At 52.9% G+C, this 27,529-nt stretch overlaps 1 protein-coding gene across 3 annotated transcripts in view; it reads right to left on the bottom strand.

The window, feature by feature from the left end:
* Positions 1-3,350: 3,350 nt before the first annotated feature.
* Positions 3,351-27,529, bottom strand: part of LOC105492865 (NCK associated protein 5 like) — a 38,755-nt gene continuing 14,576 nt past the window's right edge. The window contains exons 2-13 of one of the 3 annotated variants that reach the window (XM_011760165.3): positions 18,603-18,664; positions 16,541-16,699; positions 15,726-15,794; positions 15,587-15,625; positions 14,442-14,561; positions 10,584-10,697; positions 6,934-9,563; positions 5,909-6,071; positions 5,529-5,610; positions 4,859-5,167; positions 4,639-4,781; positions 3,351-4,241 (exon numbers count right to left, since the gene is read on the bottom strand). In XM_011760165.3, coding sequence (XP_011758467.2) covers positions 4,029-4,241; positions 4,639-4,781; positions 4,859-5,167; positions 5,529-5,610; positions 5,909-6,071; positions 6,934-9,563; positions 10,584-10,697; positions 14,442-14,561; positions 15,587-15,625; positions 15,726-15,794; positions 16,541-16,663 — 4,005 coding nt within the window. In that variant the 5' untranslated portion in view covers positions 16,664-16,699; positions 18,603-18,664 and the 3' untranslated portion in view covers positions 3,351-4,028. The remainder of the gene's footprint in view (positions 4,242-4,638; positions 4,782-4,858; positions 5,168-5,528; positions 5,611-5,908; positions 6,072-6,933; positions 9,564-10,583; positions 10,698-14,441; positions 14,562-15,586; positions 15,626-15,725; positions 15,795-16,540; positions 16,700-18,602; positions 18,665-27,529) is intronic. The other 2 variants (XM_011760166.3, XM_011760167.3) reach the window with 2 other exon arrangements.

The following is a 27,529-nucleotide window of genomic DNA, read 5'->3' as shown; positions in this document are numbered from 1 at the left end:
GTCTTTGTGTCTGACTTATTTCACTTAACATAATGTTCAGGTTCATATAATTTGTTTCAAATGACAGGATATCATTCTTTTTCATTGCTGAATAGTATTCTACTGTGTAGATATACCACATTTTATCCATTCATCCATTGCTGGCATTTAGGTTGACTTCAAGTCTTGGCTATTGTGAACAGTGCCTCCATTTACCCACTGGTGGGATTGCTGGATCATATAGTAGCTCTACTTTTAATTTTTTTGAGGAACCTCCACAGTTTTCCTTAATAGAGGTACTAATTTACATTCCCACCAACAGTGTATAAGGGTTCTATTTTCTCTACATCCTCACCAACACTTGTTTTGTCTTTTTGATAAGAGCTATTCTAACTAGAGTGAGATGGTATTTCATTGTGGTTTTGATTTGCATTTCCCTGATAATTAGTTATAACATTCAACTTCAATTCCTTTTTTAAAAACCATGAACGTATACTTTTTTTTTTTTTTTGAGACGGAGTCTCGCTCTGTCGCCCAGGCTGGAGTGCAGTGGCCAGATCTCAGCTCACTGCAAGCTCCGCCTCCCGGGTTCACGCCATTCTCCTGCCTCAGCCTCCCGAGTAGCTGGGACTACAGGCGCCCGCCACGTCGCCTGGCTAGTTTTTTGTATTTTTTAGTAGAGACGGGGTTTCACCGTGTTAGCCAGGATTGTATCGATCTCCTGACCTCGTGATCCACCCGTCTCGGCCTCCCAAAGTGCTGGGATTACAGGCTTACTCTTTTTTTTAAGATGGAGTTTTGCATTTGTTGCACAGGCTGGAGTGCAATGGTGCGATCTCGGCTCACTGCAACCTCTACCTCCCAAGTTCAAGCTATTCTCCTGTCTCAGTCTCCCAAGTAGCTGGGATTACAGGCATGCGCCATCACGCCCAGCTAATTTTGTATTTTTTAGTGGAGACGGGGTTTCTCCATGTTGATTAGGCTGGTCTCAAGCTCCCGACCTCAGGTGATCCACCCACCTTGGCCTCCTAAAGTGCTGGGATTACAGACATGAGCCAACGTACCTGGGGAACATACACTTCTATAATTTCTATGCCTTTAATAATTAAAAACCTTTTAAGGGGCCAGGCAGAGTGGCTCACGCCTGTAATCCCAGCACTTTGGGAGGCTGAGAAGGGTGGATCACGAGGTCAGGAGATCGAGACCATTCTGGCTAAGACGGTGAAACCCTGTCTCTGCTAAAAATACAAAAAATTAGCTGGGCGTGGTGGTGGGAGCCTGTAGTCCCAGCTACTCGGGAGGCTGAGGCAGGAGAATGGCGTGAACCTGGGAGGCAGAGCTTGCAGTGAGCCGAGATCGCGCTGCTGCACTCCAGCCTGGGTGACAGAATGAGATGCTGTCTCAAAAAAAAAAAAAAAGTAAAAAAAAAAATTTTCCCAAGACCATAGAAATGCTCACCTTTATTTACTTCAAATTCATATAAATAAGTAAGTTATTTATATGCTTGAACTAACTCACATAGGATTATAGAATGAGGGTATATATCTAGAGTTTGCTGCAGAGAATGATTATTTCTCTTTTAAAACTTTTTTTGATAAAGAAAACAAAACAGGTTGGATGCAGTGGCTCACACTGTAATCCCAGAACTTGGAGAGGCCAGGGTGGGAGGATCTCTTGAGGCCAGGAGTTTGAGACAAGCTTGGGCAACATAGTGAGACCCCATCTCTAAAAAAAAAATTTTTTTTCTTAAAGAAAACAAAGCACACTATTTGTAGAAAATCTAGAAAAGGGTAAAGAAGGAAAAAGAAAAAAACCACTGGCTACCCAGAGAAAACCTGAGTTAACATTTTTGGGACATTTCCTGCAAAAGGCAAAGTGCCCAGTGAAATTGAACCTGAAGCCTTGTCATGATCTTTTGCTGATGCCTTGATGCCATTTTGGGGGATGGAGGAGGTGGCCTGGCAGTTTTGTCTTCCTTTGTTTGGAAAACCCAGCAGAATGGGTCTCGCACATTGGAAAGGCAAACATTCACCTGTTCTTGGAGGAAACAGTGAATTTACCCGAGTTCTGCAGGAAGATGTTGCAAACTGAGATATGCAGTGTTCTGCCCTAGTAAGGATCAAATGGTCTTTTAGTCAAACCTTTCTTTGAAGTGCAAGAAATTGATTCCCCAAGAGTGTCTTTAAACTCAACTGCACATCCTCCTCCACAGAATTATTTGAGATAAAATATTGGGTCTGTGTGGAGGGCACACAATTATGTGGGCTGTGGGGTGGCTCATCTGGGCCCAGGGTCCCTTAGCAGAATGCTGAGAGATTTAGGAAGTTTCCCACCATGGAACCGTTGGTAGGCAAGAGCTGCCTCCAGGCGCCAGGTGTAAATGATGCCACCTACCCTGCCCTGGTCAGTCAGCCCACATTGCCCTGGAAACCAAGGTGATGCCCTGCATTTGCAAACACCAGAGAATAGAGCCTGGCGGCAGATGGATCAGACCCTGGTGGCAAGAATGTGGTTGGACCCTCTGATCTCAGCTTGAAAGAGGTGGAGTCCTGCGTCAAACCCGCTATGCCAAACTCCTTCCCCAAAAGGAAATAGGAGAAATATCCTGCAGGCAAACAATTCTGTTCTAACTAGGAAATGAGGTAATCTACCAAGTTCAAGCAGAGAAGAGGGCTTGAAAAACCAAGAAATAAAAAGTGGGAAGGAGGTAGACCTCTCGAATTCCACCTGGCAAGAAGCAGAGATTTACAGCTTGGAAATACTATGCTTAAGCCCATAAAAGCAGAAGGGATAGGACAGTGGGATAGGAACCCGGAAGCAGAAGACAGAGGTAAGAAAATGGGATATCGACTTAAAAGAAAAACCCAGACATCTGATTTGATCCTCTCCGTCTTGTTCATTTCTTCAATGATGATATTAACTAAGAGAAGGAGTAGGAAGAGAATGCTGAGAAGAAAGTCTGGCTGATGGGACCAGCTCGTCTGGATTAACCTTCTAATCTTCTGTAGAGGAGGAAAACCAAGGTCTGGAGAAGAGATGCAACTCTGCTCAGAGTCTGCATGTCCCATCCCGCCTGGGACACGTGGGGCCTGAATGCATGTCCACAGCCATTTTCCCCAGCTCCTTCTCCAAGGGGCTGCCCAGCCTCACGCCCTGCCCAAGTCCTGGGCCAGGAGAATCTCTCTGAGCCCAGGCACCCTTCCAGGCCCTACCCTCCCAACCCTCTGTTACCTCCTGTGATGACTCCAGCCAGCTGCCCTGGTTGGGGGGCTGTGTCACAAGGGTGCCTGGGGTCCCTCAACCTGGCACCCATGCAGTATCCTCCGACCTGGCCTGCCTGAGTCCTCCCACACAACGAGCCGAGTCAGGGGCAGGGAGGGGGCCTCCACATTTTATTAGGGATACGGCAGAAGCAGAGGCAGGGAGCAGAGCAGCCGCATTTTAAACAACAGATAAATTAACCGCAGTGCGGGGCTGGGGGCTGGGCCAGACGCTTCAATATATAAAAACAACAACGAAAAAGACGGACGAGTAGACCCCAAAGGCATGGGGCAGGGGAGGGCAGCACCATCCAGACAGCAGGGAGGACCAGGACAGAGAGAGAAGGCAACTTGTCCCCCAGCCCCCAAACTCCACAAGCACAGGGGCCTCCAGGAGGACCTTGCGAGGGCTTCGGGGCAGAGGAGCAGCCAGGTTGGGCAGAGATGGCACGGCTGGTGGGCAGGAAGCCCAGCACCACAAGATGGCTCAGCCTGAAGTAGGAGCTGGGGGGCTGTAACACAGTGGCCTTAAACCCCCAGTCCCTTCAAGGAAGAGCCTTACTCTGGGTGAGAGAAGGTACCAAGGGCGGGGTCTCTCCCTGAGCTGAGCATGGTCATCTCATCCGCAGTAGCAGTGGGTGGTGGGGTGTGCCAGGGACTCCCTTTTCACCTTCTTATCCACCTGCCTCCTTGGTCCCTTCAGGGAGGGCCCTGGCTCCAGGGGCATGAAGAGAGCCGATCCAGTCTGTGGTCCCCAAATCCAGCGGGGCCGTGGTGTGGCGCAGACCCTCAGCCCTGACTCCCACAGGAGGATAGCGAGTCGTAGAGCGAGTCACTGAGAGACTCCGAGGTCTCCAGCCCTGGGGGGCCCCCGCTGGCCACTCTGCCTTCCTCAGCCATGTCCGACGTGCTGGGGGTGCGGCTACCCCCAAAAGCTGGGCCCTGGGGCATAGGGGATGGGCGGCTGGACTCCTGGCTTCGCTTCCGGTCCACGGGCAGGGCCTGGGAAAGGAGGGGCAGCTCGGGAGGAAGCTCCTCTCCACCTTTCGGCCCAGCCTCAGAGGCACTGAGCTCTGAGGGGCGTCTGTGCACCCGATGGGGAGCTGCTCCAGAAGGGGCCCCCCAAGGTGGAGTGTACTTCAGAGGAAGCAGGCTGGAGGTACAACTGAGAACAGTCCTACAAGGTTCTGGGGAGGGACAGAAACCCTTTCCCCACGAGAGGAGTGCAACGAGGGCGGGGGGAGGGCCGCTCACAGGGCATCCCGGCAGTCCTCCTCCCAGAGGGTGCAGCGCTGAGACTGTGCGATATACAGGCCATACCTCACTGGAGAAACTGGTCTCCCCACATCACTCCCTCCTGCTCCCGAGTCCTTTCCCTTTCCCCTGCTGCAGTTCTCACCATGGGGGTCCTGGGCAGCCCCTCCAATTGTCGGGGTGGGCACATGAAAGGATCCGAGGAGCTGCCAGCTGCCCTAGTATTGGGGAAGGTCCAGTTCTTGGCCAGCTGGACAGGAGGGGTGGGGCCTGGGTCTTCACAGGGATCTGTCCAGGAACAAAGGGAAGGTGGATGGAGCTGCCTGGCTCTCAGGGGCATCCCACCCTCCCACCTGGACACTCACCATCAGGACAGGTCTCATGGCCCCGGTGGCCCGGAGCAGCAGGTAGCAGTGCAGGGAAGGCTGGCATGCTGGGGTGCCGCCCGCTCACCAGCAGCTCCTCTATGCCTGGCACTTCCCGCTCCAGTGTGTGGGCACGGCGGGGGACTTTGGTAAGGGGTGGGGGCCGAGCTGGGGGTACCCCGGGTGGGGGATCCAGCCGCGGTGGCTTGGTCTTAGGAAGATTCTTGCTGGGGGTCCCACTGCTACCATGGTCCGGGGGTGGGAAGGTCCCAATGCCACTGTCCAAGGTTCGAGTCAAGGAGCCACAGGCTGGGGAGGGGAAGGTCCATCAAGAGTGTGAGGCTGGGCTCAGTACCCGGCCTGCCTCCACTTCCCACCCAGCCCAGGCTCCACCCCTACTCAGGGCTCCTCCTGGCCCAACAGGCTAATTCCACAGCATCTGTCCACCATCCCCACCTGCCCTGGGCTTGGGGAAGGGGTGTAGGTGGGACAAGTACCCTGAGGGCAGGGAAGAATTTGTTCCTGTGTAGCTCCAGTGCCCACCTGGTGCTTGGCACCAAGATGGCACACAAAGCCTGGCACCTGCTGTGGGGACAGGAAGAAGTAAAGTGGGAAGAAGTGGGTAGAGGGGTTGGGGGCAGACCCATCCTCAGCCCCTGACCCTGCTGACCTGTGAAGTGTGAGGTGGGCACTGGCTCAGCCAGGCTGTCCTCCGAGGGCATCTCTTCCTGCCTCCCTGGCTCACTGCTCGGCTGTGTGGGGTACAGGAGACCTCAGTCCACTCCTCCCCACTCCACACCCCTCCCCATGCCTCTAGGGGGTGGGAATGTGGCTGTAAATGTATGGGAGTGTGAGGATTAGGGCCCTGGAGTATGGATCTGAGAACCTCTGCAGACTGGGAAGCCCCTCTCCCCTCTCCAGTCTCCCCTTAGAGACTGTGAGTGCATCCGGCACTCATGGTCTTGGGGAAGGGGAACCCTCTAGGGGGTAAGAGACCTGGCAGGGCCAGAGAGCCAGGCCCTCTATCCAGTCCCTGTCCCAAGAACTTACCTTTCCAGGAGGTTTTCCGCAGCCCTGAAGAGGGCCCACCAGGCCATTCCGGGGTCCACAGGCTGGCCAAGGGCTCTTGGGGTCAGAAGACACTGGCTGGAAATCCCCGTACTCAGGCTTGGGCTCCCGCCAGCTCTTGGGTGGCAGCTCCTTGCCATCCACCCTATGGGCAACAGCGCAGATGTAGGTGAGGGCGGCCTGGCCTACCCAGACATTCCAGCCTTGCACCCGCCAATGGTGCTGGGTTTAGGGAGGCACTTCCTGCCACCCACCCCTGGGGAAGGAGACATGTCGCCAGTGATTGCTCCCATTGCCTTCTTGACACTGGCAACAGGAAAGGACCCTGGGGAACCCAAGAGGAACAGAGGGCAGGGGAGAAGATGGGGGAACTCCCCCAAAGTCATCCAGAGTCAAGCCTAGAGACTGCTTGATGGTGATTCCAGGTAGACTAGCAGACCCGGTCACATCCTGGTCCAGGAACAACACACTCCACCTGCTCTAGCTGAACTTCTGAGCACACCTGCGGTCCAAACCACACCCCTGCCTGGGGCCCAATTCCCGCAGACTTTCTGCCTCATCTGGCCCAGACAGAGCAACCCCAAGATGGGTGGGTCCCTTCTTTAAACCACAGCTCCTGTTGTGGCAGGTGTCAAAGGGCAAGATGGGAAGAGGACTCCCCTTGTCCCTTTCCTGAAGGAGAAGACCTTTATCAGCCCATAGGCAGGCTCTAGCCTTCACTTAACTATCACATGCAGGCTGCCTCATCTGGTATGGAGACCATCCAGGAAGATGCGGACTGTTAACTCTTCTCAAATGAGAAGCCAGAAATGAGGCCAAGCCCCTGATCTTTCCTCCAGGCCAAGTCACTCACCCCCCAGCTGCTTTGGTGGCCTTCTATCCCTTTTGAACTCTGGAAAGCCCCAGCTCCCAGGAACGGCAGGCCTAGTTCCAGACCCAGGTGTGCCCACAAAGGGAAAAGTGCCCCATGCCCACCAAGCACCTGTTGACTGATCTCAGGCCCTCACCTGTTTAGCAGCTGCTGCATGAAGGTGTCTGCACCTTGGTACATGCCAGCCAGTTGGCCCTGCACCTGCCCCAACCCCGTGCTGGGCCCTGGGGCTGGGCCACCAGGCCGTGGCCGGGCCCTGCTGCTTAGGTAGGCCTTCTCCTCTTCCAGTGCCCGACGCAGGTCTTCCGCCTTGGCCATCAGCTTGGAGATGTTGAGGCTCTCGGCCTCCAGCTTCCGGGATTCCATCTTGACTTCCCTCCTGAGCGGGGAGCCCCCGCCAGCCCCCTCCTTGCTCTTGGTGGCCTCCGTGCGGCGGTTCAGCGCTGGCAGCTTGCTCTTCTTAAGGCCAAACCAGCTGGCGATGCTGCTGGTGTTGCGGTGCTTGACCTCGGCACCAGGGGCTCGCTCCTGGCCCTGGAGCCGCAGCACATTCTCCTCGATGCCCTTCATCACCTTCTCCTCAATGGCTGAGTGTGGGGCCAGCCCCTCAGGGCCCTGGCTTGGGTCAGTGGGGCCAGGTACTAGGGGTGTGGGCTGGGCCGTGGTACTACCACAGTCTGCCCAGGGAGGGCCCTTCCCTTTGTCAGGTTTGGGGGACTCCTTAGTGACTGGGGGAGCCCCAGGTCGAGGCACCACCTTGGTGGGTGACTTGGAAGGGAGCTTGGTGGGGCTGCTGTGAGGGCTTTTATTGGGCTTGCCCAGGCTTGGGGCTGAGGTTGGCACTTTGGCAGGGGTACGGGGTACCTGGGGGCACAGGGCCCCTGCCAGCCGGCTCTTGGCCAGCTCCACTTTGGTGAGGCAGCTCCTTGGTGAGACAGGCTCCAGGTCCACCCTGGCCCCCATGGAGTGAGAGGAGTAGACTCGGGCCCCGGGATCCCCCATGAGTCCGGGTTCCTGCTGCTTCAGGCTGTTCGTGCCCAAGGCCACTGCCCCCCGTATCCCTCCCTTAGCTTCTAGCTGCTCTGGTGGCCTGTGGATGGGGGGCACCATGTCTCCAGCACTCTCCCCTGACTTCCCTGGTCCCCGGGTCTTTTCGGTGCCAGGCCTGGCTGGCACCCCATTCTTCTCTGGGCCCAGGGCCCCCTCAGGGCCTGTCTTCAGCTTCCCCAGGGCCGCCAGTCTGTCCCGCAGAGGTGTGCTGCCAGGATCCCCAGGTCGCCGCCCTGACCCCTGGCTGGGCTTCTTGGATGAGTTGCCTGGGGTCCTGCGGCCAGGATGGGGAGACTCCGAGCCTGCCTTGTCCAAACTCTTCTCCTGGGGGCTCCCATAGGGGTACGATTCTGGGAGGCAAGGGCTGGGGGGGACTCCAGGGCTTCTGAGGACCTCAGGGGCCTGTGGTACCTCCAGAGTTAGCTGTGGGTAGGTGGGCACCTGCAGTGGGGATGGAGGTGGCTCTGGGGAAGGCCCCCTAAAGGTGCTCCTAGAAAGGTCCAGGATGTTCTCATAGCAGGGAGACACCACTGGGCCTGGGGACAGCGTGGTGGACAAGGCTGACTGCGGGGGTCTGAGCTGTGCGGAGTCTGGGGTTGTGTAGCAGGGTGAAGGGCTGGTGGGCAGGCCTTGTGCCCCCTCTGGGGACAGCTCTCCTCCACCCAGACCCCTTCGGGCCAACAGTGGGGAGGGGCTGCCATCTGAGCCACTGTTCCGACAGGGGATTCGCGAGTTCCGGGGGAGCTGGGGACTGAGCTGTGGGCCTCCTGGGCTGGGGCTCTTCTCCGAGGCTGGAGGCAGCTTTAGAAACTTGAGACCCCTAGCTGGAGAGGGCAGAAGTGGTCCCTGGGCTTCCCCAGGAGAAGGGGGACCAATTTGGAGCTTGCTTTTCACCTGAGATGAGGAATGAGGGTGGCCAGGCCGAGAGCCCAGTGGGGCATCCCCAGCACCCATGAACATGCTAAGGAAGGGGAGGGGCCCCTGGCCCTCTGAGGTAGCACCAAAGCCTGGCCTGTGGGCCTCTGGGGTACCCCCACCCCAAGCTGACTTGGGGAGGCCTTTGGACTTGGACAGCTGTGGGGGCCCCTGGTCTGGGGAGGATGGCTGCCCAGGACCTGGGTGGTCCCCACTGAGTGGGCCTGCAGCCCCGGCCAGGAAGGCCTGTAGGTAAGACTCTGTGTCCTCAAGGAGCTGGCCCAGGTTCAACTGTCTGCGGGCCAGGGCACCGAGCAGGGTGTCGGGGCTGGGTGCGTCATTGGGGTCACCTGCCTCATCAGAAGAGGAGGAGGAGCTGCTGCCTGGGGCACGGTTTGGGCCAGAGCTGGTGCCCTGGGTCTGAGGAGGTCCCCTGCTAGGACCCCAGGGCTGCCCAGTACCCTCTGCCCCTCCTGGGCCCCCCAAGAGGCGCTCCCAGTGCAGGAGGCCTCCCAGGTTGCCAGGGCCTAGCAGCAGGCAGGGCGCCCAGGGCGAGGGTTCAGGCTGAGGCGGGCCACACAGCTCGCCGTTGATGGGCTCTGGGGAGCCAGGCCCCTGGCCTGGAGGCCGCCAGGGGGTGGCAGGTGAGCAGAGAAGCAAGGGGTCAGTCTCTTCCAGGGCTCTCAGCACCTCCAGAATCTGGGCCTTCTTCCGAAGGAACGGGGATAGGGCATCCAGCGCTGGGGGTGGGGCGGCTGGGGGGCCTGGGCCTCCTGGCCTCAGCTGCTGCTCCCAACATACCTTAGGGGAGAGATGATGGCATGAGGAGGAGACCACACGCAGCTGGGATCCAGTTCCAGGCCCAGGCCCTGGGCTGGCATAACAGGGAATGCCAGGAACAGAGCTGGCCTGGTTGTGTCTGTGTCCCCCAAAGGAATTCACAGCTACTGGGATATGATGGTTCCACTTCCTCAAGGGTTGCTGAGCCCTGGTTATCCCAATTCTTCTTCCTGGCACACTTGGGGTTGGGCAGGCATCCTACATTCTTTTCTTGGTTGTCCCAGCTCCTACTCCCCACAGCCATTTGAATCAGCAAGGCTGACCACCTACAACTCTGACCTCTGTGTGTCCCAGGGGAGGCAGGCCTGTCCATTTCTCAGGCCCAGAAAGAACACAGACTCCAGAAGGGAGTGTGATGTGGCCAAGTCCTAAGTCAGTCACTATAGGCAAACCGAGCCCTCCTCAGGGAACACAGCTGACCCCACTGACCTCATCCCCAGCAGAAAGGGGCTGGGGGTGAGGCCATGCAAAGCCTTCCCTGCTGTCTCCTAGCCCTTTCTTGGGTGTAGCATAGTGTGGTATAGTGGGCAACCCATAGGCTCTGCAGTCAGCTGGTGTAGGCTCAAGTTCCAGTTCTACCTATCGACAGGGGCTTCAAGTTATTTGAGCGCTAAGCTGCTTCATTGTGTCATCTGTAAAATGGGATAATTATTATGTTAACCTCACTAAAGAAGACAAATGAGATCCAGGGTGTTCTACACAGTGCCTGGCATGCAGTAAGAGCTCAGTAAGTGTTAACCATGCCTCTTAATGCATTACTAATGCATTTGTTCACAGGGCCAGTGGCTAGGGTTAGGGATCTGCTTTTCTTAGCACTGGGCTGATAGCAGAGGGCTCACACTTCCAGCCTGGACAAACGTTTGAGCACTGGGAAACAGCCCTTCCCCGGGGATTTGCTAGGAAACATCAGTGGAGTACTGACTGATGAGCCTCTAGCCAGTGGGGCCACGGACCACGGACCACAGTACCTAGGCCTCCTACCTCTCTCTGCCCAGCACAGTGCCCCAGAGGCAGCGGGGTGGCCGGTCCCTCAGTGGAGCTGAGGGAGGGGGAGGCTGGTGGCTCTGATGGCGGCTGGAGTGGAGTGAGTGGGATCTGCAGAGGGAGAGGCAGAGTTAGCACAGTAGCTTTCTGGCCCCAGCTCCCTACTCCCTCGCAAAGCCAGGCCTTCCCCTCTGAGTCCGCTCCTTCATGGAGGACTCCCAGACTCTCAGCCCCAAATGCAGCTCTTCCTGCTGCCCCACCCACTGGTAAGAGAAGCCTCAGGAGACCACAGCACAGGCAGATCTGGGGTCTCAGAGTGAGACTGGTCAGAGGGCTTTGGAGAAACATGAATGTCCTAGGCCCAGAGGGCCACGGCAGGTCTAACTCAGGGTGCCTTTCTCAGCTCCAGGCCTGCTTTACTTTTCTGTGGGGCTTCCTCTCCTCTCACAAAGAGAGTTACCGCAAAGGTCTCTTCCTGTTCTGACCACCTGGGATCTGAGGATCATAGGGACAGCTGAGATAAATGGTCTTTGATGATCTTAAAAAAGAGATGGCAGGGAGTTATAATATTTCTGTCTCCCCTACCTGGTCTCATGTGGAACATCTACTCCGAGGACTGAAAAGGTAGGATTTAATCATGGGCACTTCTCTCTGAGTCCCTGAGAATGCAATTTCCTTCTTCTGGGCATCTTGTGGCTAGATATAAGTCAGCTTTAACTCCTCCCTCTCCCTCATTCTTCACAGCCTTTAAACCCTGTCTCTGCAGCACCCCTCAGGCCCCCCTGCCCCACAACCTATGGCCAGCTGCAGCAGTGCCTCCAGCCCAGTTCTTCCTGACTCTGGCCTGCACTGTTCAGCATCTCAGTCAGTCTCCTTGACCTGGTTTGGTGGTCTTTTAATCTCCTATGCACAAGACAACCTAAAGCATCTTTTTTTTTTTCTCTTTAAACTATAAACTCTAACAATGAGATGAGTTTTTTTTTCTTTTTTCAGACAGGGTTTTGTCTCTGTCACTCAGGCTGGAATGCAGTGGCACGACTGTAGCTCACTGCAGCCTAGATCCCCTGGCTCAAACAATCCTCCTGCCTCAGCCTCCCGAGTAGCTAGGACTACAGGCATGTGTCACCATGCCTGGCTAATTAAAAACAATTTTTTTTTTTTTTTTTTTGTACAGATGGTGTCTTGCTATGTTGCCTAGGCTGGCCTTGAACTCCTAAGCCCAAGTCATTCTCCCGCTTCAGCCTCCCAAAATGTTGGGATTATAGGCATGAGCTACCTACCTCGCTTGGCCTCATTTTCTTTTCTAAAGCATTTTTATACTCAGAAGCCTCCTATGCCTGCCCATTGCCCATGGAAACAAGTGTGAACTCCTCTGCAGGCATTCTGGGCCTGGCTGGCCAGCTCTTCCCGTGCCACCGTCTCCACCTTGCTCTCTCCCTCACCGTCCCTTCACACGTCCTTTGCTCCAGTCAAGCTGCACAGTTTGCTGCTCTCTGGGCTTCTCTGCCCTGGGATCTTTGCTCATACTATTCTTTCCACAGGGAATCCCTCCTCCCCAGTCCCCATTCCACTCTTAAAATCTCCCATCCAGCCGGACATTAATGGCTCACGCCTGTAATCCCAATACTTTGGAAGGCCGAGGCAGGTGGGTCACCTGAGGTCAGGAGTTCGAGACCAGCCTGACCAACATGGAGAAACCCCATATCTACTAGAAATACAAAATTAGCTGGATGTGGTGGCGCATGCTTATAATCCCAGCTGCTCAGGAGGCTGAGGCAGGAGAATTGCTTGAACCTGGGAGGCGGAGGTTGAGATGAGCCGAGATTGTGCCATTGCACTCCAGCCTGGGCAACAAGAATGAAACTCTGTCTCAAAAAAAATCTCCCATCCATCCATTAAGGCCCAGTTCCAATGTCATTTCCATCCTTCTCTGATGGCCTCCCCTCACTGTCCCCTGGGTTCTTTGACAGCACTGTCATACTCTGCCTTGTGGCATGGTGTCTATACCTCCCTGAGCTCCCAACAGTCCCAGGCTCCTGGGGTCCTGTTGGCCTGCAGAGGCCTCGGCCCTTAGACAGGGCCTCGTGATGCAGTCCGATTCCATATGTGTCGTCAAAGGCACTGCTCACGGTAAGAGCCTAATTGGCATTTGTGCGAAGGAGCTTCCACCCTAGCAAAGCACAAGCTGAGAATCACATCATAAACAGCTACCACTGACTGACTATCTACTGTGGGCCAAGCGCAACATATCATCTCATTGAATCTTCACGTCAACTGCAATATGGGTATTTTTATCCCCATCCGTAAAGAAAAAACTCTAGTCTGTAAAGCTTAGTAATTTGCCCCAGGTCACACAGCTAAGAAGGAGCTAAGTTAGGGATCCAACCCATGTTTATCCAAGGCCAAGCTTCGTGCTCTTTCCATTATGTCATGTTACCTCTGGGGAAGATAAATCTATTGGCCCAAACCCCATGAGGTTCCAGAATTCATTTAGGTAAAAAGTAAATGATTTTTTTTTTTTTTTTTTTGAGACGGAGTCTCGCTCTGTCGCCCAGGCTGGAGTGCAGTGGCCCGATCTCAGCTCACTGCAAGCTCCGCCTCCTGGGTTCACGCCATTCTCCCGCCTCAGCCTCCCGGGTAGCTGGGACCACAGGCGCCTACCACCTCGCCCGGCTAATTTTTTGTATTTTTTAGTAGAGACGGGGTTTCACCGTGTTAGCCAGCATGGTCTCGATCTCCTGACCTCGTGATCCGCCCATCTCGGCCTCCCAAAGTGCTGGGATTACAGGCTTGAGCCACCGCGCCCGGCCAAAGTAAATGATTTAAGGACACTCAATCCCTCTGTTATCAGCAGTCATTGAGAAGAGTGTGCTGGGGTGGGCTGATTTGGTGTGGTTGGGCCGCCGGGGATTCCAGGGTGAACCCTGCCACAGGGACAGATCTAGGGCAAGGAGAACTGCAGAGTCGCTGCTGTGGACTCTGACCCAGCTCTGTGCCAACCTGGCGAGACGGGGGCTCCAGAGTGGCCATGGTGACAAGGGGCCTCCTCTGCAAGGGCCAGGCTTCCAGTGAGTGGAGAGGCTGCCTGCTCAGGGGCTGGGGGCCAAGAGCTGCCTACTTTGCATCAGACAGACACAAACACGTCCAGCCCCCTCCCTAATACACACACACACACACACACACACACACACACAGAAAAGTGCTTCTCTTCTTGTCAAAGTGAGGGGAAGGGGCTGGCTAACTTCAGAAACAATCTGCTGCTCACCTCAGGCATCTGGAGCTGCTCCTGATCCTCCCATCCCCATGTCTCACCCCATCCTTGGGGGTTCCTCACACAGTAACCTCAAGCAATACCTTAACTCAGCCCAGGAGGCACTCTCAATAGCCTCCTGCTTCTCCTGGGGAAGGCAGGTGTCAGGGCTCCCAGCAGAGGTTGTGAACAGTTATCAGAACCAAAATGTCCTTCCTGACCTCTCCGTGACACCACACCCTAGGCTGCCTTACACCCAGCCCTACCCCTGCATCCGGCCAAGAAGAGGCTGTGTCAGTGGCCAAAGAGGCCTCTTGGACGCTTGAAATAATTGCATCTGCAGACTCCACCCATCTCCCCACATGAGGCAGGAGCAAGTGCAAAGCTCTGTCAACAAGAAGGGACACCCTCCCGCTGGTGAGGAGCACTGGGAGGAGGGAACAGCCAAATCCAGGGAACTTGGGTAGTTTCCATACCCCCAGAATGGAAAGGGGACAGCTGATGGCCTGCTTCCCTAGGTGCATGTGAGAAGACAGTGATGGGGCCAATGGAGCTGAGGAGGCAGGAGGCAGTGCGATGGGAGTGAAAGGAGCACAGGTGCCTACCTGGGGGAGTGAGCCTGTTGTGAGCTGAAGTTTCTGCTGAAACAGGGCACTCAGCATCTGGTTCTGCCGTTCCAGGTCAAACACCCTCTTCTTCAGCTTGATGCACTCTTCTCGCAGGTCCTGCCACCCACCCCAGGAGGTGCAGGAAGAAGAGGAGAGGACGGTGGGAGAGTGTCACAATGCTCTTCATCAGAGCAGCGGCATGCACAGATGCTATCTAAAAGGCCCCAGGACCCTTCTGGGCACACCCTTCTGCTGCAGCCTCCTTCTATGAGGAATCTGAGTCTGCTGATGTTGGTAGCTATAGCATCTTCTAGAGATGGTAAATTCTCTAAAGTTTATCACCCCTGGTGGGAGGTAAATCCTATTCTCTTTGTTACCTTTCTCATCCCTGGAATCGACCCCCCGACTCTTTTTTTTTTTTTTTTTTTGAGATGGAGCTTCGCTCTGTCACCAGGCTGGAGTGCAGTGATGCAATCTCAGCTCATTGCAACCTCCACATCCCAGGTTCAAGTGAGTCTCCTGCCTCCGCCTTCCTACTAGCTGGGACTACAGGCACGCACCACCATGCCCAGCTAATTTTTGTATTTTTAGTAGAGATGAGGTTTCACTATGTTGGCCAGGCTGGTCTTGATCTCTTGACCTTGTGATCTGCCCACCTCAGCCTCCCAAAGTGCTGGGATTACAGGCGTGAGCCACTACGCCTGGCCCTCTGCCTCTTAGAAACCACACATCAAAAAAGGGCCTATATAAGACAGAGTAAGGCCTTGGAGTCAAAGTGGCCCTGATGTCAAGAAGTTATCCACCATATGTGAGTAAATATTCAGATGCCATTTAGGCTGACAACATCAACACTGCTTTAAGGGCTATCACAACCTGGGAAAGACAGCTGGGGACAGGGTAAGGGAAGGAGTCACACTCAAATCAGTGACCACTGCTCAGAGACCTGGCCTTACCTAGTCCCACCCCTGCCTCTAGGCAGAACGGTATGGACCTGCCCAAGGTGGGAAGATGGGGAATCACCGGAGGGCAACAGCCCATCTCCTCCAAGCCCTTAGTCTCCAGGAAGGGCCTCGTCTGCTGTGCCCAGGGCTTCTCCCCAGGGTGTCTGGGCTTGCGGGTGAGTGTCTCCTGTGGCTACTCACCTTCTGGTTCAGCAACGCCTGCACCACGTGGTTGGCAACCTGGGGACAGAAAGCCCCGAGGCAGAACCATCAGCTGATCCCAGCTTCTGCCAGGAGCAGATGAGCCACGTCCCCCCAGTCCCATTGCAGACTCACAGACCTCGTCCAGACAGCGCTCATAAGTCTCCCGCTGGTTTTCGTTGGCCTGGGCAAGTGCCGAGTTCTCTGCCTGCAGGAGTGAGGGAGGAAGAGGGCAAAAAGGTGGCTTTGGGGATTATTCTTCCCCCATGGCACATTCCTTTTGGGGAGGCAACTACAGGGGTGCTAACTACACCCCACTCCAGCTCTTGGCTGTGAGCAGATTCTCATATGAGGAATCCTGCAGAGGCCAAGGGCAGCAGGAGGGCAGGGCTGACATGGGATGGTTTTCTGTAAACCCTGACCTCAGTCAGTGGCACTGGGGGCCCTGGGGAGACACAGTGGCCAGGTAGACCTGAGGTGGGAGGTGCCCATAGTAACCCTCATTTCCCTGGGAGACGGGCAGAGGAGGCTGCAGGGAGGATGACAGGGTGTTAAGAATGTGGTGAGGGGTGTGGCCTGAGGATCCGCACCCTTGTCCCTCAACTCCTGAGCCCTGGGCCACCCAGCCTCTTCCTCCTGTGGCCTCTGCCCACTCCCTTTCCTAGAGCCTGCAGAGGCAAGAGAGGTAAGGAAGGGAAGCAGGGGTTAGGACGCTCATCCCTGTGCATGCTTCTTGTCCCCGAGCCGTCACTGGGCTGGGGAGCAAAGAGCAAGGAAAGGGCTTCTCAGAGGAGCTTTGCAAAAGAATCTCCTGCTAGCCTCCCGCCTGGCAAAGCAGGCAGAAAGGAAGGTCCATGGCACCCACAAACCCGCAGGAAGCTCAGAGGGAGGGGCAGCCCCGCCTCCCCAGGGCTCTGGCTGGCACTGCTTCCCCCACCCTGCCCCATGCCACACCTCCAGCTCCCGCAGTCGGTGCAGAAGCTCCTGGCAGGTGCCCGGCTCCATGCTGCCATCATCACTCTCTCCTGGTCTTGGGTTTCCAGGACCCCCAGCTGGCTGGTCCATGGCCTCAGACATCTGGCCCTGGGAACAAGGGAGAGAAGCCCCGGCAGGCTACTCCAGGGCACGAGAAGGAAGTGAGGAGGAAGAGGACAAAGATGAAACCCTTCAGTCTCCTTGGAGCTTAGGTCAGTGTGACCTATATGCATGACACTAACAACTCAGGGCCAGGCTGGGAATCTCCCAGTCACGGTCATGGGGCAGACACACAGATACTCTCCTTGTCTTAAGAACAGAGACCATTGTTTTAGAAAGCCCCACACTAGCACAAGAAACCTGACTTCTCCACTGGGACTGGCCTCAAGCTGGCGAGTCATTCAGCCTCCCTGGGTCTCAGTCCCTCTATTTGTGAAATAACACCAATATCCCCTAATCTCATTCAGTGTTTGCAAACAAAGATTAGGTCTGTGAAAGTGATTTTAAGATGTTAAAAAAAAAACAAACTACTTAAGACACAAACTGTTATTACTCATAACACTAACAATAATTTAAACTAATAAGTAAGACAACTAGGATTTTGTCCTGGGCATTGGTGGTCTCCTGCCTGAAGCAGGAACATGCTTTAGGTAGTGGAGACAGTGGATAAAACCCTGGCTTTGTGGCCAAAAGCCTCTGCCTGGCTCTGCCTAGTATGAACTGGGTGAACATATGAAAATTGAGCTCATTCATTCACTTGGTCAACCAGATGATCCTCAGTTTCCCAGTTCTGAGAAATGGGCAGAAGAATTCTTCCTTCCTTACAGGGTCATTGTGAGAGTCAAATGTGATCACCTAGGGAACAACACCCTGAGAACATGATTCGGCACGTGTGGAGAATACGTTGAGCCTGGGGCCTAGCGCCTGGTGCCCTTAGCTCTAGTTCAGGCTCCAGTGCTCACTTGTTGGGTCATCCCAGGGCAAGGTCCCGCTCCCTGAGCCTCAGGCTCCTCCTAGACAGAGTGGGAAGTGCCCTCCACCCCTCCAGGGCTCTTCTTTCTAGCTCCAGCCTCACTAGGTACCCACTGCCCTGGCAGGAGCTAGGCCCCAGCAGATCAGGCTCTTTGTGCACACTGGTCTTTCTGCTGGGGTCTCTTGATACCACCTGCTCCTTTCCACTTGGCCATCTCCTCCCTATTCATCCTTCAGGGCTCCCAGGCGACGCTCCTGCAAGACTGTACACCAGCCTCTCCCACCAGACAGTCAACTCCATGAGGGCAGGAACACTGCATTTGCCTCCCCATCCAAACTCACATGCCTCCTGGTGGGATCCCTGGCATGTGGAGACAGACTGATGACTAGGCAAAGTTCATGACCACACCCAGCACGACCAGGGCTCAGACCTGTGTTGCACCACGGGATCCTCCCACCCCACAAAACATTTGCCATTGTTGCTAGCTTGAACTGACTAGTCTTCATCTTCCAATTGAGTTCCAATGTCTCTGCTAGAGAAAAATGCTGTTTTTTCTTTCACACAAATATTGTGAAGGTTTCCAGTAGATGGGCAACCCTTCCTATTATAAAAGGGTAGAACCTTGGTCCACCACTGACTACTCCTTGTGCCATTGAATCTCCCACAAAAGAAAAATGGGGTTGGGCGTGGTGGCTTATGCCTGTGACCTCAGCACTTTGGAAGGCCAAGGTGGGAGGATGGCTTAAGGCTAGGAGTTCAAGCCCAGCGGGGCAACATACTGAGACCGCATCTACCAAAAGAAAAAAAAAGAAGTGGGAGGATCCCTTGAGCCCTAGAGTTTGAGGCTGCAGTGAGCTATGATGGCCACTGTGCTCAAGCCTGGGCAACAAAGCGAGACCCTGTTTCAAAACAAAAATAAAAAGGGTTGGAGCTTTTGGACTATAGGAGAGAGGGGTCCTCAGCAGCTCACCACCCAGCCATCTGAGCACTTGCTCCCCTAATCCTCCACAGTGGAGCCCAGGTGTGCCTCTCCCACCCCCAGCATGCACAGGCCCCAAAGCCCCTCACCTGTCTCTGCCCCCTTACACAGGTGAGCACACTCACTCTAGCATCCAGAACGGTCACCTCACCTGTGGAAAAAAAAAAGATGATGTCAGCCACACACTTACTGGGCTCCTGCTATGCGCCAGGCACTGGGACATGGGATGAACAGCCAGAGAGAGCCCAGCCGCTATGAAGCTTCCATTCTATTGTGTGGGGCAGACAATGTACAGCGTTGGATTGTGATAAGGCAGAGAGATGACAATTAAGCAGAGACTTGAATGAAGTCCAGATGAAATCCTGAATGGGAAAGCATTTGGGACAGCAGAAAGAGCCAGTGCAAAGGTCCCCAGCTCTCAGCCAGGAATCATCAGATAACAGAGGAGACTGAACAGTCATACCTGGTACTTTACCACCCGGTTCTACAACATACATTGTCTTGTCTCGTGCTCAACAGTTAACCACAACAATGTTAAATGCTATTATCAGTGCCTGTGTTTCAGATGAGGAAGCCGAGGAACAGGAAGTTACACTTGCACACACTGTGTGCACTCAGTGTGATGAACAGCACAGGCATTTTCTTCTACACCATCCCATCCGGTTCTCCTAACAACCCTGGAAGGGGAGCACCCGCCTGTGGGAGGAGGCAGGCTCTGGGGCAGAGGATGTTGCCCAAGTCACATGGCTACTTCACAAAGCACACCAGACAGGCCTAGCTTTTCCCACTCCTCTGCACACACCCAAGCTGCACTGTAAGCTCCATAGTACAACAGACACTGAAGCTCCGTACAGCCCCAGTGCTCCCCAGAGGCTAGAAACTTGGGCTAGAAATCTGACACTAAAGAATCTCTTTTCTCTTTTTCTCACTTGTAAAACAGGGATAAGAACACTTAGCCCAAAGGATTGTTGGAGGACAAAATGAGATAATATTTGTAGAGTGTCTGGCACGAATTCCATAAATGGAGACTTTTCATATCATCACCTGCTGACACAGGCACAGCGCAAAGCTATGCGGTTGTTGTAGAGCCTGCTGCTACCTTGTCCGTTCACACAGAGGCCGACTCCGAGTCCCAGCGCCCTTACCCAGGGGTCTCAGCTACAGGGGTACCTGAAAATCTCAGAGTGCTCCCCGCCCACCCTGACCTCAGAAGCCTCCTCTCCAACTCCTCCCAGCCGGCTCTCCAGCCCCAGGGCCAGCCTCGCCTTCCCTCTTCTCTTCTGATACCCCAGAAAGAGAAGCAGCTGGATATTTGGGGACTGGGATAACAGTGAAAGGGGAGAATGCTGCTTTGTGTGTGTGTGTGTGTGTGTGTGTGTGTGTGTGTGTGTGTGTGTGGACACAACAGTGGGAAGGGGACTTCTGAAAACACTTGGAGGAAAAGGAAGACCTGTTTAATACTGATTTTTAAATTTTTTTTAAGAGACAGGGTCTCACCTCACTGCCCAGGCTGGAGTTCAGTGGCACATTCATAGCTCATTGCATCCTTGGCCTCCTGGGCTCAAGTGACCTCCTGCCTTAGCCCCCCAAGTGGCTAGGATGAGAGGCATGAGTCACTGTGCCTGGCCTCTAATGCTTATTGTTAATACTCTATAACAATCTGAAGTTGTTTGTTATTTTAACGTCATAAAAATGTATCATATTTAACTTGGTTTGCTCATAACATTATCATGTTTATCATGTTTGATAGACTTAGAAATATACAGGCCTGGAAAAAAATGAAAAAAATTTAAGAATTATCCTCCTTCCCACAAATGTGGTGAAACCCAGACAATGTCTCAGGTCACCTCCAGCATCTGACCAGTGCCACCCTCACCCACAACTCTAGTCTCTGGGCCATTGTCCTCCCACAGCCTGGAGCAACCTGCCTGTAGGTTCCCAGCGTGTCCCTCAATCCCCTCACCATCTACTTCTCTAGTGAAAACTTCCATGGAAGAGAGGCTGGGGTGTGGCTGAGGTATGCTGTGGAGGAGGAGAAAAAAGTTGGGAGGGTGAGGGAAAGGAATGGGATGAAGAAGGCAGCATCCAGGGTCTGGAAAAGGATAATGCTAAGGACCGGGAAACCCTAAGGTTTGCGTTCTTCACAAGAAAGCAACAATGAAACAATGGGTGACAGTGGTTTAGTAGAGTATTTTTTCTCAAAATAATAAAAAAGCATCCAGGTTAGGAGCAAGGCCCAGCTGTGAGGACTGGCTGTGGATTCTCTATGTGTGCACACAGTGGTTTTCTGTGCTGAGGAGCATGGAGACCCCACACACTCCACAAAGCCGGGCACGGCCCCGATCCATAGCTGAGCTCCTGTGAATCCCAGGCCGGGAGGCCTGAGTCCCACTGCGAATGGGGGAGACCCTCTGATTTATGAGCCAGCCAGTGGCCACAGTTCTTCTTCTCAGTGTGCCCCAGCTGGAGCAGGGCTGGGACTCAGCCCCACTTTGGGAGAAACACTTTCTGGCCTCACAGCAAGGGGGTCTGGGGTCAGCCCAGGATGAGGGGCCTCCTCTGCATCTGCAGGGCCATGACAGTGGAGAGCAGGAAGCTGTGACGGAGAAGAGACCTGCAGGAAAGCTTGGTGGTGGGGAGGAGCACGGGCCGTGAGAGTCGGCTCGGAGTCTGAGTTCAAGATTTCTAAAGAAAACTTCCTGTGTCCTTATCCTTCTCTAGGGAAGGTCAAGATCCAGAGAGAGACCACCACCACCAGCTCCAAATCAAAGCCAAGTCAGGAATGTGGCCCTGTGGAGTCTGGGTTTTCTGCCTGCATCTCATGAGGGACGCCTACCCAGGCAGGCTTCGCAGTGGTGGTCCCTGCTGCCTCCCCAGAGGCTGAGCGCCGGCTTCTCCCTCAGGACCCATAGCTCCTGCTCACAGGCCTGAGCTCAGCCTGGGGCAGGGAAAACCCCAGGCTTGGGGTTTTCGGAATGGCTCTGGTTTCAAACATTCCTCTGGTGGCCCCAACACATCTGGGACGTTGGGTCTGGACACACGGTGCCGGCCAGGCAGGGGCTGGGGACTCTAACTTGAACTGGAGGCTTCTCCCGCCGGAATTGCCAGCGGAGGCCCCTCCCTCCACAAAGGCCTGATTCAGAGGGAGGTGACCTCAGTGCAGGGGGAGGGAGAGAAGGAGCGGGGAGAAGAGCAGAGTCCTCTCTGGCTCGTCCTTCAGAGGGGGTGGGGAGGGGCAGTTTTCAGGCAGCCAGGGCTGAGGAAGAGGGAAACTTGCCAGGGGTCTCTGGGTAACCTGGGCGACTACCATCTCTTTAGCCAAGTCAGTCACAGAGGGCCCCAGCTCTCTCTTCCCCCTTAAAGCCAGGAGGGGACAGAGGCTTTCAGGGCCTCCAAAGAGATCTGACTGTCCTGGCCTTTCAGTTAGCCAGACCAGAGGGGGTCTGTAGCTCCCACCCCCTCTCCAGCAGGGCCCAGGCAAGACCCCTCCCTGAACAGAGACCAGGCATGGAAGGAAGGGGCTGGAGAGGCAGGCGGCAGCAAGCCTGTCCTCATTCCCTCACCCCGGCCCTCAGCCAAGGCCTCCTGGCCCCTGGTGAGCCCCTCACTCACCAGCTGTTCCCCCCAGAGTCCTCTAGGGAGAGAAGCCAGGGAGCAGGGGTGGGGGAGGGTGGGCAGCTGTAGGAAGGCAGAGATGGAGAGCTCACTTAATCACAGAATCACCCGTAACGCCAACCGCTTCCCTCTGCGCCCTCCCCAGCTGCTTTCTGGAATCCCTCTTATTCTCCCAGCCCTTTTACCAGTCACACCCAAGAATCCACTTGTAAACAGCAATTTCTGTCCCCACAGCAAACACCCTTTCCAGCCAAGATCAGCCCTGGGCTGCTGAGGAGTGTGGGGAGGGACAGGAGGACTGAGGCCTGGCTCCCAGGGCACTTCTAGCCTGAAAGGGGCCACTAAATCCCTGGCCCAAAGCATCTTTCAGCCCTGAGAATTCCAACTGGTCTCTTCCCGCTTCAGGGTAAGAGGGCAGACAAGAATTTCCTTCCCTCCTCCTGACAACTGGTACTGGAGACACAATAGCCCTTCTGAGAGGCATCTGTCTTGGAAGGGGCCCCCTGCATCCCCCCAACTTCCTTTTCACAGGCATTCTAAGCACCTCAACCACCATGGCGTGGGTTCTTCCAAACCGGCTGCAGGATAGGTCCTTGGCCCTTCCAGGAAGGGAAGAAGGAAGGGCAGTCGTGTTATGAGCCCCAAAGGCTTCCAGATTTCAACATCCCTCATCTCCCCTCCCTCAGAGCCCTCCTGCTCCCTGTCCACAGCATAATCCAGTAACAAAAATAGCAGCTGCTGGGGGTGGGGAGAGGGAAGGGGTGCCGACACAATGGGTTTATTTATAGGACCACACACCAGGGGCTCTGCAGCCAAGCAGCCCAGGCCCCACTCCCAAAAGTCCAGACTGTGCTGTCCTAGCCCAGCCGAGGGTACTGGAAACAGCCTCAGACCAGAAGGCAGAAGAGTCTAGCATTCAGTCCCAGTTCTAACTCTGCAAATAACTTACACGCTGTGTGACTAGGCAAATCATTCCGTCTCCCTGGGATGAGTTTCTTCACACCAAGTGGTTGTTGTTCTGCCACAGTAGTTCCCACAGTGGGGCCCAGGCACCCTGTGGCCCTCTCCAGGGGTCTGTAAGGTCAAAGCTGTTTTCCTAATACTACTAAGACACTATCTGCCTGTATTACTCCTATTCTCTCCTGAGTGTACAGTGGCATTTTCCAGATACTATGCTGTGTGATACCACAAAAGACTGAATACCGAAGCAGACAGGAGAGGCCAGCTTCCTTCTATTAAGTCAGACATGAGAGATTTGCAAAAATAGAGAACAATGACATTCTTATTATTTGTGTTTTTGGAACATATATAATTATATTTTTAAATAAAATGTTAACATGTGATGGGTTTATTGCTATTTTTAAACAAATTAATTAAATAACTGTAAGTATAACACATATAAACAAAAGTTCTTCGGGGTCTTCAAGTTTTAAGCATATAGAAGTGTCCTCAGACCAAAAAGTTGTTGTTTTTCTAGAACAGTGCTGTCCAGTAGAACTTTCTGTGATAATGAACATGCTTAGTCTCTACTATCCAACATGGAAGGTATCTATTAGCTACATGTGGCTGCTGAACACTTGAAATGTGGCTAGTCCAACTGAGGAACTGAATTTTACATTTAATTTTAGATAGCCACATGCAAGCTCAAGAAGCTCCCTGGGATTCCTTGACTTGTGCATTCTAGGACAATGCTTCTTTCCGCAAGGTGTGGATGTTGGAAAGGGACTTCTGTCCCCAGGCTTGTACTTACGCTCTCTCTCACTCTCTTCCCCACCACAGAAGGCCAGCTCAGCTCCACTGTCAGTCCAGCCTGGCAATCCTGCCCAGCTCGAGTAAGAGAGCTACTCTCTCATTCTCTGCCATGAGTAGTACACACCCTGTCCACTCTCCTAAAACTTCTGGCCTACACCCTCCTGTTTCCCCAGAGGATTAAAGCCAGAAGGAAATCCCCTCACACATCCTGCCGCCACCATCCCAGGCCCCTCGGAACCCTCCCCACCTCCTCGTCCACTATTATAGCAGATGAGTTGCCCGCTCCCAGCCAAAGCTGGTACCGCTTGTCCCAGACTTACCCCATTTACGTCTTCAGTATCTACCTCCTGAATAGAGCTTTCCCATCTACCCTTTAAAACTTAAAATCTTTAAATCTTAAGAACAATCTTCTCGCTGGGCACAGTGGCTCACACCTGTAGTCCCAGCTACTTGGGAGGCTGAGGTGGGAGATCACTTGAGGGACTACCAGGCTGTGGCGAGTTATGACCCGGCTACTGCTGCACTCTAGCCTGGGCGACAGAGAGGGACCCTTTTTTTTCTCTTAAACAAACAAAACCAACAATCTTTGTTTGACATTTTCCCAGATACTGCCAAATTTCAAAAAATACTCTAGATACTTCAAAGCCAAACTTCTCAAAAAACACAAAAGAAAATCCCAAAACCATTTTCTCATTCCTCCCTCAACCTGGTCCAACTTTAGTGGTAACCACCACGATGCTAAATCCAAACGATATTTTTCAGTCCTCATTGCCGTCGCAGGTATGAGACCTCTGTGACCACTTCCTCCTGGACTTTTTTTCTTTTACGGAGTCTTGCTCTGTCACCCAGGCTGGAGTGCAGTGGTGCAATTTCAGCTCACTGCAAGCACCGCCTCCCGGGTTCACGCCATTCTCCTGCCTTAGCCTCATGAGTAGCTGGGACTACAGGCATCCGCTATTTTTTTTGTATTTTTCTTAGTAGAGACGGGGTTTCACCGTGTTAGCCAGGATGGTCTCGATCTCCTGACCTTGTGATCCGCCCGCCTCGGCCTCCCAAAGTGCTGGGATTACAGGCGTGAACCACTGCGCCCGGCCACTGGACTTTTTTTTAAGCTTTGAGACACAGTCCCTGTCTCACACAATTCACCCACTTAAAATGTACAATTCAGTGGTTCTTGGTATACTCAGACATACGTGCAGTCATCACCATGGTTAATTTTAGAACACTTTTATTAGGTTTTTTTGTTCCTTTCCTTAATACTGCCCCCTCCCCACCCAGTCACAGGCAACCACTCATCTATTTTCTGTCTCTATGGATTTCCCTATTCTGGACATTTCATGTGAATTCAATCATATCATTGGTGCCTTTTACGACTGGCTTCTTTCACTTTGTGTGATGTTTTCAAGGTTCATCCACGTTGTTGCATGTTTCAGTACTCCATTCCTTTTGTTTTGTTTTTCTTTTTTTTTTTTTAGACAGAGTTTCACTGTTGTTACTCAGGCTGGAGTGCAATGCTGTGATCTCGGCTCACTGTAACCTCTGCCTCTCAGGTTCAAGCGATTCTCTTGCCTCAGCCTCCTGAGTAGCTGGGACTACAGGCACACGCCACTACGCCTGGCTAATTTTTGTATTTTTTAGTAGAGACGGGGTTTCACCATGTTGGCCAGGCTGATCTCGAACTCCTGACCTCAGGTGATCCTCCCGCCTTGGCCTCCCAAAGTGCTGGGATTACAGGCGTGAGCCACCACACCCAGCCTCCATTCCTTTTTATGGGTGAACAGTGCTCCACTGTATAGGCCAGCCACAGTTTATCCATCCATTCTACTGATGAACATTTGGCTTGTTTTCACTTTTTAGCTATTATGAATATTGCTATGAGCATTTATGTCATTAGCCTTTGGCATCGCCAGGGGATTGGATCTAGGTCTCCTGCAAAAACCAAAATCTGAGGATGCTCAAGTCCCTTATATAAAAAAATGGTGCAGTATTTGCATATAACCTAAACACTTCCTCTGGTATACTTTACAAATCATCTCTAGGTTTCTTATCATACCTAAACAGTGTAAATGCTATGTAAATAGTTGTTAGACTATATATATAAACAATATGTATATTGTTTTAAGCTTTGTATTATTTTTATTTTATTTTTTTTTTTTTTTTTCTTCCAAATATTTTTGGCCTGCAGTTGGTTGGACCCTCCCCTGCAAATGTGGAGCACCAACTACACAACTACACAAGTTTTTGTATAGATGTATGTTTTCCTTTCTCTTGGGTATATATACTTAGGAGTAGAATTGCTGGGTTATATAATAACTGCAGGTTTAATCATTTGAGGAACTGTCAGATTGTTGTCCAGAGCAGGTGTACCATTTTGTAATCCCACCAGCAGTGTATGAGGGTTCTAATTTCTCCGTACGGTCACCATTTATTATTTGATCTGCTGATTCCAGCCACCCAGTAAGTATGAAGTGAGATTTTATTGTGGTTTGAGTTTGTATCTCCCTGATGACTAATGATGTTAAGCATCTTTGCATGTGCTTATTGGCCATTTGTATCTCTTCCTTGGAGAAATGTTTTTCAAATTTTTGCTGATTTTTAAACTGGGGATTGTGTCTTTTTATTATCTAGTTGTGAGAATTCTTTAAAAAAAAATTTTTTTTTTTTGAGATAGAGTCTTACTCTGTAGCCCAGGCTGGAATGCAGTGGCATGATCTCAGCTCACTGCCACCTCTGCATCCTGGGTTCAAGCGATTCTCCTGTCTCAGCCTCCCGAGTACCTGGGATTACAGGCATGCGCTACCACACCTGACTAATTTTTGTATTTTTAGTAGAGATGGGGTTTCACCATGTTGGCCAGGCTGGTCTCGAACTCCTAGCCTCAAGTGATCTGCCCGCCTCGGCCCCCCAAAGTGCTGGGATTACACGCGTGAGACACTGTTCCTGGCCTACATTTTTTTTTTTTTTTTAAGAGACAAGATTTGGCTTGGCTCTGTCACTCAGGCTGGAGTGCAGTGCCACAGTCATAGCTTACTGTAACTTCAAACTCCTAGGCTCAAGTGGTCCTCCCGCTTCAGCCTCCCAAGTAATCAGGACTACCACAGCTGGCTAATTTTAAAATTTTTTGTAGAGACAGGGTCTTGCCATACTGCCCAGGCTGATCTTGAACTCCTCCTAGTGATCCTCCTGCCTTGGCCTCCCAAAGCACTGGGATTACAGGGATGAGCAACTTTGCCCAGCCTAGTTTTCAGAACTCTTTACATATTCTAGATACAAGTCCTTTTATATATATATGTGTGTGTCTGTGTATGTGTATGTATATATATGTGTATATATATGCATATATATGTATATACATGATTTGAAAATATTTTCTTCCATTCTGTGGGCTGTCTTCTCACTTTCTTGAGGGTATCCACTTCTTCCTGGATGACTTTTCCCTTTCCTATTACATTCCCCTACTCCTCCCACCCCTCTTCCACCTCTTCTTCTATGTGCCTATGTGTTACTTTATGTATAAATACATACTTAAAAAAATACATAGTAGCACATTCTCATGGTTCCACATCTTTCTTTAGCAGAACAATTTTTAGAAAATGAAACTATAGCCTTTATATGGATCTTATCAGTTTTTGTACCAATATTCTGTTCC

Source organism: Macaca nemestrina, chromosome 10, assembly GCF_043159975.1.
Source record: "Macaca nemestrina isolate mMacNem1 chromosome 10, mMacNem.hap1, whole genome shotgun sequence".
Classification (NCBI taxonomy): domain Eukaryota; kingdom Metazoa; phylum Chordata; class Mammalia; order Primates; family Cercopithecidae; genus Macaca; species Macaca nemestrina.
Note: the sequence above shows the minus strand (reverse complement) of the source record. Positions and strands in the feature narration are given on the sequence as shown.